Raw genomic sequence first — 15,284 nt, 5'->3', positions numbered from 1 at the left:
TGGTCATAAAAAATGAATGCATTAGGTACTAACATAAATGAACTAAAATTGGTTTGAGATTGAAAATATTTTTTATAGAGATCATGCAATTGCATTCATGTTGTCTTCTTAATGTTCTGGGAAATTGGCTATAATTTACATATTAGGAAAATATCTCAAAAATTCACTTACATGCATCTTCATTATAATGAACCGGGGAATAAGCTTTGTATCTGCATCCATCGGTCTCCTCAAAGATTACTCATCGAAAATTATTTTCTGGCTGCCCAAGTCTGACACATGTCCCTTTGTAGCCAAAATCACAATGTAAAAAATAAACTAAAATAGTATTGAATTCTAGGATGTGACTATGCATACCTTGGAGCAATATACCAGTTAGTTGCAACAGAAAATTTTGTTTCTGTTCTTTAACATTTATTTTTTTCCATTTGATCTCTACTACAAGTCTCTTCTGAGACAGAATGGTTTCTGAAACTTTCATTTGAAAAACAAGAAGAAAGAGGCCCAAGAGAGGTTAAGTTGGACACAGCATTGGTGTAGAATTGATTTACCTTGACTTGCTTCAGATCTGTGGGATGTCTGAGTTTTTGTGGAAATACAAATTTGCCAGCCAGACTGGAAATGCATTCTGTTTTTTGCATCAGAAATCTTGGGCTCTCTCCCTAGAGGTCTTTCCTGTCAAGGCTTTTTTTTTTTTCTTTTTTTTTTTTTCTCTTTAACTTTGGTTCTTATGTTCCATATGTAAGAAAAGTTTAACTAGTTAGGAAAAAGTCACTCTAGAAAAAAAGACTAATTGTGAGGCCAGCTGGTAAGCATTATTCAGCTGATGGGGTTGAGGAGATTTGAGGGAAGGTGTGGTAACATAATCTTGCTCTGCAGCTGTGACCTGTTGTTCCAAAGCAGTCTCCTTCCTTTCTGCTTTTTTGTGCCTACATTCCAGCACCTCTTCTCACATCTCTGTGGACATTGGGGCCCTCACCAATTGATTTGACAGATGAATAAGAAAAGAATGAAACTTTCTCTAGGATGAGCAGATTCCACTGTTTATTCCAACCCTTGGATTTTTTTTAAAAATTGTCCTCCCCATGGAACCTATATAGGGATTTCCTGCTCAGAAACAGTGTCTCAGAACTCATATTGCTTCTGTGATCTCTTCAAGGCATCTTTATCTGAAGTCTTACATGTGCTTCCCACTAAAGGTATATAAAATGTTATTTATAGTTTGGTTTACCTATGTTCTTAGCATCTCCTACATTCTATAGGTCATTAAAAATACTCCCATTTTTCTACATTCAAATGGAAAATTAAAATGTATTCTAGACTTTTTCATATCATTCCTTGAGCTATGTTTTTATCTGTGGGAACTTGTTCACCAGAAATGCTCTGGAAACATATAAGCCACTCACAGCACTGCTCCTACCAAGTACCACATATTCTTTTCTTCCATTTCATGCACTCTTTCCTCCACTTCCTACGTACCTTAATCCCCTTTATCACTTCAGATTCTGTTCCTTATTATTTCTCATGTGAAATTTAGAAATAGCAGATGTTTTACATTTAATTTCATTTAGATCATATAGTCTAAACAGCATAAAGTTCCTACCCACAAAAAGAGATGCAGGTGAATATCATTATTTTCTTTTGGGGGGTTTTGAGGAGTACATCAGGCTATACTCAGAACATATATCTGGTTCTGTGTTCAGTGATCACTCTCCTAAAGTGTTTTGAGTGATCATATGGGTGTCAGGGATGGAACCTGGATCAGCAGCATATAAAGGAACCTCCTTGCCCTCTGTACTGTCATTCTGGTCCCAAAGATCATTATTTATTATAAGCTATAGGTCAAGGGTTGAGATTCAGTGTTGGAATAGAGATTTTAAATGTCTTAGTCATATTTTCAAGATATTGAATGTCTTCTGCCACGTTTGCTTCTGACTATAAACAAGAAAGCACATTATACTGCTTCTTACCTTCATGCTGTTGCATTCCATCTCTTGGTTTATGTCTTGCTTTTATAGACTTGTTCATCAGAAATTTTCTGGAAATTTAAAACTACCCTTTTGTTATTGAGTATTTAATATTAAAATACATTATTTATTATTTATATTATATTATTTACATGACCACAAGGTGTTATAGTAATATATTGCATAATAATATTTAGCACTTAAGTTTCCTCTAGACTTAAAAAATATTATTATAAAAGTTACATTATTTTATTTATTCTCTTAGTAGGAAGCAGGTTGTCCCATAAGAGCCTCCAGTATGGTTTAAGATGCTCATACTTTTCAGGGTTCCATTTCTTTTTTTTTTTTTTTTTGGTTTTTGGGTCACACTGGCAGTGCTCAGAGGTTACTCCTGGCTCTATGCTCAGAGATCACTCCTGGCAGGCTCGAGGGACCATATGGGATGCTGGGACTCGAACCACTGTCTTCTGCATGCAAGGCAAACACTTTACCTCCATGATATCTCTCTAGCCCCAGGGTTCCATTTCTTTCCTTTTCCATTTCTTTGTGTTTCTCATTATAGCCAATGAAACTCCTAAGAAATCTTAGTCACATTTGTATCATCCCAGAGCTTCTTGAACACTAGGTCTTGATGGCCCAACACAAATTTCCACATTCAGCCCTAAAGAAAGTCTAAATCAGAACTGTGCTACATCTGTTGTTTTTCATTTTACTATCCTCAAAAACAATAGATAGTGGTAGAAGTACATAGCATAAAGGGTTTGTGTTTGTAATCGAATCCTCATCATATACTAAGGAGTTTTCAGGAGACTGTTACTTTTCTCCTTTACAGGTGTAGAAATAAATTCTTTTATTATTTTTATTTTTATTTATTTATTTATTTTGGTTTCTTGGGGTCACACCCAGCAGCGCCCAGGGGTTACTCCTGGCTTGATGCTCAGAAATCGCTCCTGGCAGGCTCGGGGGACCATATGAGATGCCGGGATTTGAACAACTGACCTTCTGCATGCAAGGCAAATGCCTTACCTCCATGCTATCTCTCTGGTCCTCTTTCAGTTTTTATTAACCTGCCTTAAAGAGGAGTACTTGTGTTTGTACAGATTATCTGTTCATAGGGCACATAATCTAACGAACTGTTATTGGCTAATTTTATTAAGAGGACTTTGGTATAGCTTTTACAAAATTTGATTACCTAATTTCTTTTGTGGTGCTTGGGGTCGAAGCCAGTACTTTACATAACCAAGGCAAGAATTTCACCTTTCACTTTATCTCCAGTTAGAAGTTGGGGATGAGTGATAGTATGGCAGGTAGGGTGCTTGCCTTGCATATGTCTGATCTACATTCTCTCTTTAGCACCCTGTATGAACCTCTGAACCATCCAGGAGTGAGTTATAAGTGCAGATCCAGAAGAAAATTGATCATAGCCCTGTGTAGTTGAAACCTGCCTGTTTCTCAAAAAAAAAAAAAAAAAAAAAAACTAGCAAAGTTGTATTTTTTTTAGGTCACACCTGGCAACATTTATGGTTACTCCTAACTCTGCACTCAGGAATCACTTGTTGCAGTGTTTAGGGGTCCATTATGGGATGGTTGGGATCAAACCTGGGTCAGCCACATGCAAGACAAGAGCTTACCCTCTGTACTATCGCTCTAACACCGCTGGCAAAGTTTGAACAAACTTTATTTTATGATGCTCATTCATTTTTTGTTTTGAAATCTAATCATCTTAGACTCTCTACTTTTCATTTTCTGTTTGGAAATCTATCATCAACTTTTAATCATCATCTTTTCATTTTATAAGAGAAAAGGAAAACTAGAAGAGAAAATCCTAAATCTAAAACTTGGAGACTTGCACTGTGTATAATATGAGTTCCTTAAATTACTCAGTTGAGTCTTGAAGAGGCACATGCACCATGCTGGGGATATGATTGGGCCTAATCATCGTACTAAAAACAGTTGCATCCAGTGGGGGCGGGGATGGGAAAGTATTAAAAGTTCCGCAGTAAAGTTTTCAAATATAGCTACTGTGGCAAGATTTACTTCAAACGTTTTGCTCTGACCTAGGAAAGCCTCTTGCATTTGTTGGTCTCAGAATCTGGCTAGTTGGACTTTGGGCTAGTTTCTGATAACATGGGTTTTGTTGGAAGAACTTTATCCTTTTCGAATTAAAATTATTAGCTATTTTAACAAATGACTGTTTGAATTATATTACTTCTAGCTTGAGCAGATTCATAATAATGAAAGATGTTCTCTTCAATCAGGAAATAGAAAAAGGCCATTTTATTTAAAATAAATCTTAATAAAGATGCGTATTCCTGGTATTAAAGGGAACCCCAAATTTGAGTTCTATTAGAGCTTTGATAAAAGAAATAGTTAAAGGAAACTTGAAAGAATGGTTTCCCATTCATGAAGGGCTTATGTGTTTTTAGTTTCCAAGTAAATGAAATAATGGGACCATGCATTTTCCATCCAAGCATTTTCCACCCTGAGAATAATTCCCTTCCTGGCTTCTCAATGAATAATGCATTATTTCTGAAACCCAAGAGGCATTCCTTTGATTTTCCTTTATGTTTAGCTTTCTGAATGATTTTCAAGCAAGGAAATTCAAGGACTTGAAATGAATGCTTTATTAACATTTTCACTTGGAGTTCAAATAGCTCTATGGCCATTATCTCCTGATATTTGAAATATTTTCCCCTCTCTCCAAGGAAAGTCTAAGGTATTGTACTTATTAGAAATGAAGCACCTTGGACAGTCTTCAAAGTGAACAGCAGTTTAAAACCAATACATCTTTGTGTTTTAGAACAAAGAGCTTTATGGGGGTACTTTTCTCCTTTATTTTGATTTCCCTGCTGAAATGGTTCAAATAGAAGAAAACTCACATTTGAAACCAAGCTGTTTGGAGTCTGAACCTTGTTTATTTATGTTCTGTGAAATCCAGTCCTTGAGGTTAGGCCAAATTTACCATCCTGGCCCAAGCCTGCTTGTTCCACATAGGCCAATGCCTTTACAGTTGAAAGATTCTAATGTACCTACCCTTTAATCATACTATTCTTCTCTGCTTATTGCACAGCCTTACCATGCTTTGGTGGCCCATTAAGTAAAAAGTAATGTATACATTACAATGTCCACCAATTCTTTGGCTCATGTTTTTTCTCTCCTAAGTCCCTAGTAGACCTGATTTAACATGTTGTCGGTGTTAGGTTACTGCAAAATTTCACTTTATCTTGAGGGGCAAATGATTGATTTCAGAAGCTAAATAAACTGGAATCCAAATTAAAAGAATCTGTATTTTCACTTGTCTTAAACTTGCAGTAAAATTTTCATTCAGAATCATTGAGAAAGAACAAATTTGATCTAAATCAGTAAATATCTACAGCATAAAGTTTGATTTCAGCTGTATCAAACATTTATATTATTAACCAGGAATATAAATAGTAATTTTGGAGCCATCCTCTAAAAACAGAAATTCTGACATTTGCCTCTTTCTTGATTTAAGCAAGTTGCGTAGTTTTGCCTGGTCTCATTTTTTTAAAATCTATGTAATAGGATAATAGCTTCTGCCTTGTACAAATATTTTAAAAATTAAATGAGATAATATTTATGAAGCATATAGAAAAATTAACTATGTAAATTATTGTTAGATAAACAAAGTATAAACAGATGACCTATATTTGAAAATGAACCTATATTTGAAAATTTCCAAAAAAGACTCATGGTACTGACTAATACAGTAACAAACAATATTAGCATTACTAAAATATACCAAGTGATTATTTTCTTAGAGCTCATTTAATCTGTACAACAGCATTACTGGAGTAATTAAAACCACTTTCATTTTTCAATTAAAAATATTAGGTAAGAAAGTAATTCACCTCAGTGAAATTTTCAGCTACATTTTTGACAAGATAAATAAATTAATACATTTTTAAGCTAGATTTTTAAATACAAAAAAAGAAGGCTCAAAAAAAATCAGAAGCATTAGTAAAATGTATACCATACTACAGTGGTACAAACGATAATATAATAAAAATCAAGTCAGCAAATCAAAAGCATAGAAGAAATGGATAATTCCAAGAAACAACTGAGTCATGAATAAATAAAACACAAGAACATGCAAATTCTCTGCAAGAAAATAGAATGAATAATAAAAATTTCCAACAAACAAAAGTCAAGAACAATATGCCTTTACTATGAATTCTATGAAACATTTAAGGATGAATGTTCAAATAATTCCCAAAGAATAAAATAAAGGAAATGCTTCTAAACTAAATTTATAAGCTTGACATTAATCTGATACCCAAATTAGTCAAAGTCACAAGAAAAGGGACAATTATAGATCAACATTCTAAATGAATGTAGATGCCAAGATCTTGAAAAAAACTCCTAGGGACAAGTTCAATAATATATTTTAAAAAAACTCATATAATATGATCAAGTGGGAGTAATTCTTAGGATTCACGTGTTCTTTGGTACTTGTATAACAGTCAATATGCCGTGTAACTATAACTAATGATGTTTTAGAAGCTATTTGATATCTTAGGAATTGTAAAAAAAAGTATATGACAATTCAGCATCCCTTAATGATAAAAATGCTTCACAAAATGAATAAAAAAGAGAGCATATCTCAACACAAACAAGATTCTCTATTACTCATAACTAACATACTCAATGGTGAAAAGCTGTGTACTATTCCTCTAAAATCAGAAAGAAGAAAAGATTTCTGCTTTCAGTACTTTCATTCAACATAACATTGAAAGTTCTAACCACATTATTGTAATAATAAACAGAGACAATAGAGATGAGGACTAGGAGGTCCGGCCACAATATACCATAGAGTGATAAATTCCGTTACAGAAATAACTACACTGATTATTATGATAATGGTAGTGAGAGAACTCGAATGCCTGACTTGAACAGGCAAGGAGTGGGAAAGGAGGGAGATGGAAGACATTGGTGGTAGGAACATTGCACTGGTGAATGGGTTGTTCTTTTTGAATATAACTAAAACCCAACTATAAACATGCTTGTAATCATGGTGCTTAAATAAACATATTTATAAAAAGAAAATAAAGTTCTAACCAGATTAATTAGACAAAAGAGAAATAAGAGATATCCAAAACAGAAGAGAATAAGGAAAACTGTTTGCAAATTACATGATATTATAACCCCATATTTGTACCAAATTAGAAACATTAGAATTATACATTCAGTAAGATTAAAGGATATAAAATAAATACACAAAATTGTTACACTTTTTAAATTTTTATTTATTTATTTTTTGATGCCCACTTTCAAAACATGGCACCTTCATCTTCTTTATTTAGAAAAGAAACTGTTATTGGTCCATAACTGGTATGTACAGTCTCTGTTACTCTAGCAAATACCCAGGAGCCAAGACCATATAATAAAGTTGGAAGACTGAGGTTGACGACCTTGAGCACCATGAAGAAGCGGTCCTGCCGCTCCAGGTCCTGCCAAGGCGCCTTGGAGCAGTGGTACCATTGTGATTTACAAAGTTATTTACAATTAGATTTCAGGCATAAAATTGCTTTCAGGACCAATCCCACCACCAGTGTCAAAACTGTTATACTCTTGGGACCGGGGAAGTGCACATGCATTGCATACAGCCGACTCATGACAGATCCAGGTTCAAGTCCTGGCATCCCATATAGTTCTCCAAGCCTGCCAAGAGCAATTTCCAAGCACAGAGCCAGAAGTTACCCCTAAGTGCCACTGGGTATGAGAAAACAAAAACAAAGTTTCAAAAACAAAAAAGAAAAAAAACCGTTATACTCTTATATACCCAAAACTATCAGAATGATGTATTATAATAACAATCTCATGAACAGTACATCAAAAAATAAAGTAGCTAGAAATAAAATTAAGGGGCAAAAGAACAATCAGATATTAATTTAAAAAATGGAAGGAGACACAAATAAGTAGAAATATATTTCATAGTTATAGGCTGGAAGAATAATTTTAAAAATATACATGTTACCCAAACCTACCTACAAATTTAGTGCAATCAACATCAAATTCCAGATACACTTTTCAAAGAAATCGCTCAAGAACTTATAAAATTTGTATGGCCACAAAATATGCCAAAGAAATCCTGAGAAAGAAGAGCAAAACTAGAGGCAGCACATTCCCTTATTTCAAACGTTATTATCAATCTACACTAATCAAAATAGCATGGTCTGGGGGAAATAAAAACAAATAGATCAGTGAACAGAATTGAGCTTCCATGCACTTATGGTCAATTAATTTCTGGCAGTGGTGCCAGAAAATACAGTGGGACCTCATATATGTGGTAGGAAAACAGTAAAGACACATGCAATAAATTGAAACCAGACCATTATCCTATATCATCTATAAAAAGTAACTCAAAATGGGTGAAAGTCTAAAGCCAAAAAAACTTCTAGAAGAAACAACCAATTCCTCCACATTGTTCATTACAATGATTTTTATGACCCGACACCAAAATCAAAGACATTATAAAAATAAACAAGTAGACTCCATTAACTTCATTAACTCCATTAACACAAAGCTTCTTTGTGGTAATATAGACCATCAATAAAATAAAAGGGCAGTTTAACATATATGAGATTTTGAAAATAGCATATCTGATGAGGAGACAAATTTGTATGCTTAAAAACTCATATAGCTCAACAAAAAAATCCAGTTGCAAATTGACAGAGAATCTAAACAAACATTTTTGCATAAACCATGCAAGTAGTCAACAGGTACATTAAAAAAAGGCACAAAAGACAAGAAAAACAAGTGTTGTCAAAGATGTGGAGTAAAGGGAAACTGTTCTGTTCGTTGGAATGTAAATTGATGTAGCCACAGTATGGGAAGAAATGCGGAGGTTCCTCAAAAACAAAGCAAAACAAAAGATAACTGTATTTTTGGTTATTTTCCAAAGAAAATTAAAACATTCAAAATTATATCTGCAATATATTTATTGCCTTGTTATTTATAGCTTGTTGAACAGTTATAATTATATAATTATATAATTATATATTCAACAAATCTTATAATTTGTTAAAGAAATATAAATGTATATTTAAAGAAATATATAGTTATATACATATAGTTAAAGAAAATATAAATATATATGTCCAACAGCAATAGAAAGAGCAAATTAAAAGCAAGCAAGTCAAGTTCCTAAATATAGTAAATTGGAGGAATGGGCAAATGAATGAATGGAGTCAAAAGGTTCAAAGTTTCCATATAATAAATAATAGTAAGTATCAGGAATGTAATTTAAAGCATAGTAAATAGACTATAATTAGCAGTATTGATTTGCAGATTTGTACTTATTGGAGAATAAATATTAAATTAGAAGATAAATCTTAAAGGCTTTCATGATAAGGGAAAAACATAATTGTGTAATGATAGATGTTTAGATTTATGTGGTGATCATTTTTACAAAATATTGAATCATTCATTATTTGAATTCTGGAAATGAATGTTCTATATCAATTCTATTAACTTTACTAAACCCAGCGTCCCATATCACTCCCCAAGCCAAGAGTGATTTCTAAGCGCATAGTCAGGAGTGACCCCTGAGCATCACCGGCTGTGGCCCAAAAACCAAAAAAAGAAAAAAAAAAAAAAAGGATTTAAGCCCAGCAAATTTGAAAACTGAAACTGTCTCAACTGCACAGTCATTTGTCATAGTGTTTACCTTTTGCTCGAAAAAAATCTCATGCGAATAAAAATTTTATTTTTTTAAGAAGTAAAGTGTATGCTCTCAAGGCAACTTCTTAGTTGTTTAGTAAACTGGTTTACTGAAGGAGCTCATCCATTTGCCATCTTAATAGCATTTGCATTAACAAGATATGGCTAAATTGATTGTTGTATCATTCAATTATTTTTCAGAAAATAAGCATTTCATTTCAGATTAGAAATTGGTGACTCTGAAGTTCAGTATTTTTCTTTTAATTTAAAATAATTTTACTTTATGGTTACATACTTCATTATAATGTATATCTTCTGTTCTATTTTTTTTCATTACTCTTCACCTTTACCCTTGTCCATGTAGGCGCCTTTATCATCTGTTGGACTCCTGGATTGGTTTTGTTACTTCTTGATGTTTGCTGCCCACAATGTAATGTTCTGGCCTATGAGAAATTCTTCCTTCTGCTTGCTGAATTCAACTCTGCCATGAACCCCATCATCTACTCCTACCGGGACAAGGAGATGAGCGCTACCTTCAGACAGATCCTCTGTTGCCAGCGCAGTGAAAATGCCAGTGGCCCCACAGAAGGCTCAGACCGCTCAGCTTCCTCCCTCAACCACACCATCTTGGCTGGAGTTCACAGCAATGACCACTCTGTGGTTTAGAAGGAAGCTAAGAGACATCATGAGATCAGACATCATGGATTGGCATATGGATAGTCTACCCCAACCTGAATGCCAGGGCTAGGTGGGGTATGAGAGAGAGAAAAGATAAACTCATGTCCTTAAAACACTAACCAATGGCAGTATTTGTTCCTAGACTTGATATATATTGAACATTAGCTTATGTGAGAACCCTCGTCCTGATTCTCTTGGAAGTAGCAAGTGGAGTTTTGCAATGGAATGCATATATAGACTTGGAAGTGTGTATTTAGACAACACTAACTAGACTTCAAAAGTTTTGTGGTTTTGTACTGTCAGAATAAATTCTGACCAATTGAATCTCTAACTTCATTTACAGACAAGCTTTCTTTGTTTTTATTGGATACATTTCATTTAATAAACATTTTTATACCTATCAGCATGCTTGTGATGGATAAGGATATAGACATTTTTCCTGAAAATTCATAACTCCATTTCTTCTGAGATAGGAAAACTGTAAATTAAAAGACATTTTAAGAAGCATGCATGTATTGGATGAATGCAAATGCCTTAAAAAGATAATAGGATATTAATTTTAAATCTAGGAAATAGAAGGACCTAGATGTTAAAGCCAATATGTGTTTACGGTATGAATCAGACACTGCTCTAATTATATTGTTACCACTTTTTTTTGGTTGAAGTGTTGTGGCAAGTATAAAACAGGAAATGAATGTAAAATATTACCAAAAGAATATATACTCTAAAAATTCATAGAAGGTAACAGATAGTCATATTGTTCCTACATACTTATCATATTCAAAAATTTTCTATTTACATTAGAGACTTTTTAATAGCCTGTGTTTTCCTGTATTATAAAATAATACATATTCATTATAAAAAATTGAAAATTCAGAAATGTGTGAAACAGAAAAATAATTACAGGTGACACATTCCAGTAACCATCACTAATAGCTTCCCCCTGTTTATCCATATATGTATATTCTATGCTGTTTTTATATAATTGGGCTCATGCTACAATTTTATAGACACCTTTTTTTCCACCACAGGACACCACATTTTATTATGGCATTGAAAAATTCGCAAAACATCATTGTAATGACTATATAATATTCTACTTAATGGACCCATCTGTGTCAACTTCTTAAGGCTGTTTTTAATTTTTAGTATTTGTTTTCTTTTTCCCTAAGTTTTACTTTTAGGAGTAATGTAACAATTTTGTTTACAGAAAACTTTGTCCATAGAATTAATTATTTACCTAGGACATTTTCCATGAAGGATTCTTTTTTAATGTGAATTTTTTTATGCTCTGACCTTTTGTGAAAGGATTTACTGCCTCTGCATTACCTGAGTACCAGTTGTGAGAAAAGCCAGTGACATTACTTTTGTCTTTTTCTCACAGAAGAAATGTTGTGGTAACTTTGGTCAAGAATAACTTTGTAATATAATAAGGTGGACTAGAAACAGTCATCGATCACAAATAGAAGATCCCAATTAATATCTAGCTGTTTTAAGTTTGGTTGATGGACCAGTTACTCAGCTCTTGCTAGTAAAGTAAAATTGAAGAAATTGTAAAGAAATCAGAGGTGCCAAATGAATAAAAGATCATCAGATCAAATAGTTTGGGTCCTTTCTATAGAAAATAGGACAGAGTGTGTCTATATGTGACTAGAAACTGTCGGTACGTGACTAGGAAAATCCCTAATAGACTGCTGCCATTTTAGAAGATTGCAATTGGATGCATTGTCCAGGAAAATTAGCAGTTGTAGCTGTTTATTGTTTATATGTAACCAATGAAGTCATAGACTTGAGGGACGTGAGAAAGTCGGAGCATGTTTAAGAGAACGATGTCCAGAAGAATAACTATCTTGGAAAAAATAATCATTGCATGGTCAGTATTTGAATAGAGGGTATATTTGTAAAGTGCTCATAGTGGTAAGAATGTGGGGAACCAGTTAGCCAAAAAGATGTCTACACGTACTTTTTTACATAATACAGAGCATTGAATATTGAGAGTGAAGAAATGAATTTTCCCCACCCCATGTGATAATATTCTGAAGGAGATATGGACTATTTGAAATTAAAAATATACTAATTGGGTCATAATAAATCTTTCTCAATCAGTGTTTGCTTATGCGTGGTTCTAGTCAATGCTGTTTCTCCTGTTCGTGCCTTTTTCCTGAACCCTTCTTTTATTTCTTTGTCAAAAGCTCTTGAAGTCTGGATGGTGAAGCCACTATAAACTTTTATGGCTTTGAACTGCTTTCTAGCCTTTCAATATCTAAATCCAAAGAAAAGAAAAGTGCGAAGAGAGCATCTTAGAATAAAATATAAAAATAACTGTTAAAATAAAATTTTCCTTTGAAAAACATTATTTAATTTAAAAAAACACCTTTATTATGACTTTGTGAAAAGAATGTCACAAAGAGTTTACAAAGGTAGTCATCAGATGTATCCCCCACTCCAACCTATTGGTAAAATGCTAGAGAAAAAAAGGTTAATTCGAATAAATGACTCCATGTGTACTTGGGAGAGAATTCTTTTTTATTTCTTTTGGTTTTTGGGTCACACCCGGCAGCGCTCACGGGTTACTCCTGGCTCTACACTCAGAAATTGCTCCTGGCAGGCTCAGGTGACCATATGGGATGCCAGGATTTGAACCACTATCTTTCTGCATGCAAGGCAAACACCCTACCTCCATGCTATCTCTCCAGCCCCTGGAAGAGAATTCTTAACTTTTTGGTTTGAATGGTTGTAAGACTAAGATTAGTAATTAAATGTCTGAGATATCTTCCTAATTTAATTACCCCTATTGCTTCTTTTTATTTTTAAACTGGAGAGGTCATTGTTTCCAAGACTCAGTCACAGCTAATATTTTCCCTTTAGTGAGTCTTAAGACTTTTTATTCCTTTTTTTTTTTTTTTGCCAATCTTCAATTTCTTTAAGTTCCATTCTTTATCTTCTTTCTATTTCATTCCATTCTATTTGTTTCCTAACTTCTGAAATGGAATGTTGTGATACTTATTTCTAGCCTTTTCTCTTCTTCTAGCATTTGGCTCCTGCTTAAAAAGAAAAACTGGGGAAATACTTCTTTATTTGATTCCTTCACTATAGCAAGGTAAGTAGAACATTTTTTAAGTATTTAAGCACCATGATTACAAGCATTAACCTTAAAACCTTTTGAAACAAATTAGATTTTAAACCCTCAAAAGGATTGTTTTCATATAGGAATAAGCTTGAGTTAAGTCTCCATCTGAAGGAAAAATGCATCTAAGAAAGTATGGTCTGACATCTTCTCAGGTAGAACGTGTATATTCTGTAACATTCATCTGTATTTTATACATAGGCCTCTCAGGAACTCTTCCCTTTTTATTTATAATGCTCATATTCAGAGAAGGAAATATAGAAGAAATATGTTTACTAATGTGGTATTAAAGACCATTCAATTTTATTTATTTATTTATTTAAATAAAATATTTGAATCATATAGTTGACATAGTTGATCATAATACATTTGTTTCAAGGTAAGTAAAAACAAAGTTATTGAAAAAATAGAAAAAAAGGGAAAAGAAGAAAAAATACAGTATCAAGTTCATTTTGTGAAAATAATTGTATCTCCAATAAAGTCATTATTAATACAATAACAGGAGGATTAGTAAGCTCTTTTTGTTAGTTGTCCATTCTGTTAAATTGGGGTTGTGCCTTTAGAGAAGACAGCATCAAAAAAGTGAAGTTGTCCAGAAATCCAAAGCACTATTCCTGATACTACAACTTTTAGGGGCATATATTCAGCTGCTGTTCCTTCAAGAAGGAAGATTCTCAGGGGTGGCTGGGACGGGGGCAATGACATTAAAGGCCATTTAGAAATTTAATGCCTGAGTGGGAAAAATAAGGCTATTGGCAAGTCAGTTTTGTTTGCCTTTTTTTTTATCCACACTTGTTAGTGCTCATTTGGCAATGTTTAGGAGATTTGTGGTACCAGAGAATAAACCAGAGCATTCCACATATAAAGCATATACTACAAACTTTTGAACTATCTCCTTGACCCTCAAAATAATTTTTGGATGAGACAAAAATTTAGGGTAGAGATTAAAGGTTTAATGATTGATAGAGAATTATTTTGTGTGATTGAAAATTCATATGAAATTCTAACTTGAGTGTTCTTAGAGAAAGTTTTATTGAAATATAGATATACTTGTTTATGTTCGTGGCTCCTTTTATGTTGCAATAACAGAATTGAATAGTTGCAACAGAACTTCAAACTTGTCAAATATTTCACTATCTGATCCTTTATTGAATAACTGCCAACTTCTGTTTTAGATAATTACATTTTCAACCAGACTATTTTCATTGTTTTTCAGTGCTTTGTTTTCTCGACTTCAGAGATAATAAATGATCACTGCCCTTTTTATGCTTTTTATTTGAAGAGCATCTTCAACTTAGAGAAAATTTTGCCAAATTCATAGAACACATTCCTGAATCTTCTGTGATTTGCTAAAATAATACCTCTTCATCTCTGAATACATTAAGTAATTCCTACATCAAGGATGTTGTCAGAACCACATGACCATCAAAATCTAGAAATAAACATTATTACATAAGATATCATTCAATACAGAGACCCCATTAATGTTTTAGTAAATTTCTCTAGTAATGCCCTTTATCAAGACTGGGATCACTGATCGTTTATATCTGGAGCCATTAGTCTTGCATTGACCATCATGCCTTGTTATTTATCTATCACACGACATTTGTAAATTGTCCCTCAGTTTGGATTTATCTAATACTTCTTTTTTATGCTATTTTTAATATTATTAAGAAAATAGTGCAGCAACATTGCTTTGGTTCCTCGCAATAAATTCTATCCAGTAATCTTTGTTGATTTTTTTTCCCATTAATGGTAATGGAGACTTTGTATTGTTGGTCAGGGTGGTATCTGCCAAGTTTTTCCCCCATGAAGAAACCTCTTTTACT

The 15,284-nt window shown here is 33.4% G+C and overlaps 1 protein-coding gene across 3 annotated transcripts in view; it reads left to right on the top strand.

The window, feature by feature from the left end:
• Nucleotides 1-12,436, top strand: part of LPAR1 (lysophosphatidic acid receptor 1) — a 175,312-nt gene extending 162,876 nt beyond the window's left edge. For all 3 annotated transcript variants that reach the window (XM_049784795.1, XM_049784788.1, XM_049784779.1), the window contains exon 4: nt 10,015-12,436. In XM_049784795.1, coding sequence (XP_049640752.1) covers nt 10,015-10,316 — 302 coding nt within the window. In that variant the 3' untranslated portion in view covers nt 10,317-12,436. The remainder of the gene's footprint in view (nt 1-10,014) is intronic.
• The last annotated feature ends 2,848 nt before the right edge of the window (nt 12,437-15,284 follow it).

The sequence above is a fragment of the Suncus etruscus genome, chromosome 1 (assembly GCF_024139225.1).
Source record: "Suncus etruscus isolate mSunEtr1 chromosome 1, mSunEtr1.pri.cur, whole genome shotgun sequence".
Taxonomy (NCBI): Eukaryota; Metazoa; Chordata; class Mammalia; order Eulipotyphla; family Soricidae; genus Suncus; species Suncus etruscus.
This window is presented reverse-complemented; position numbering and strand designations above follow the sequence as displayed.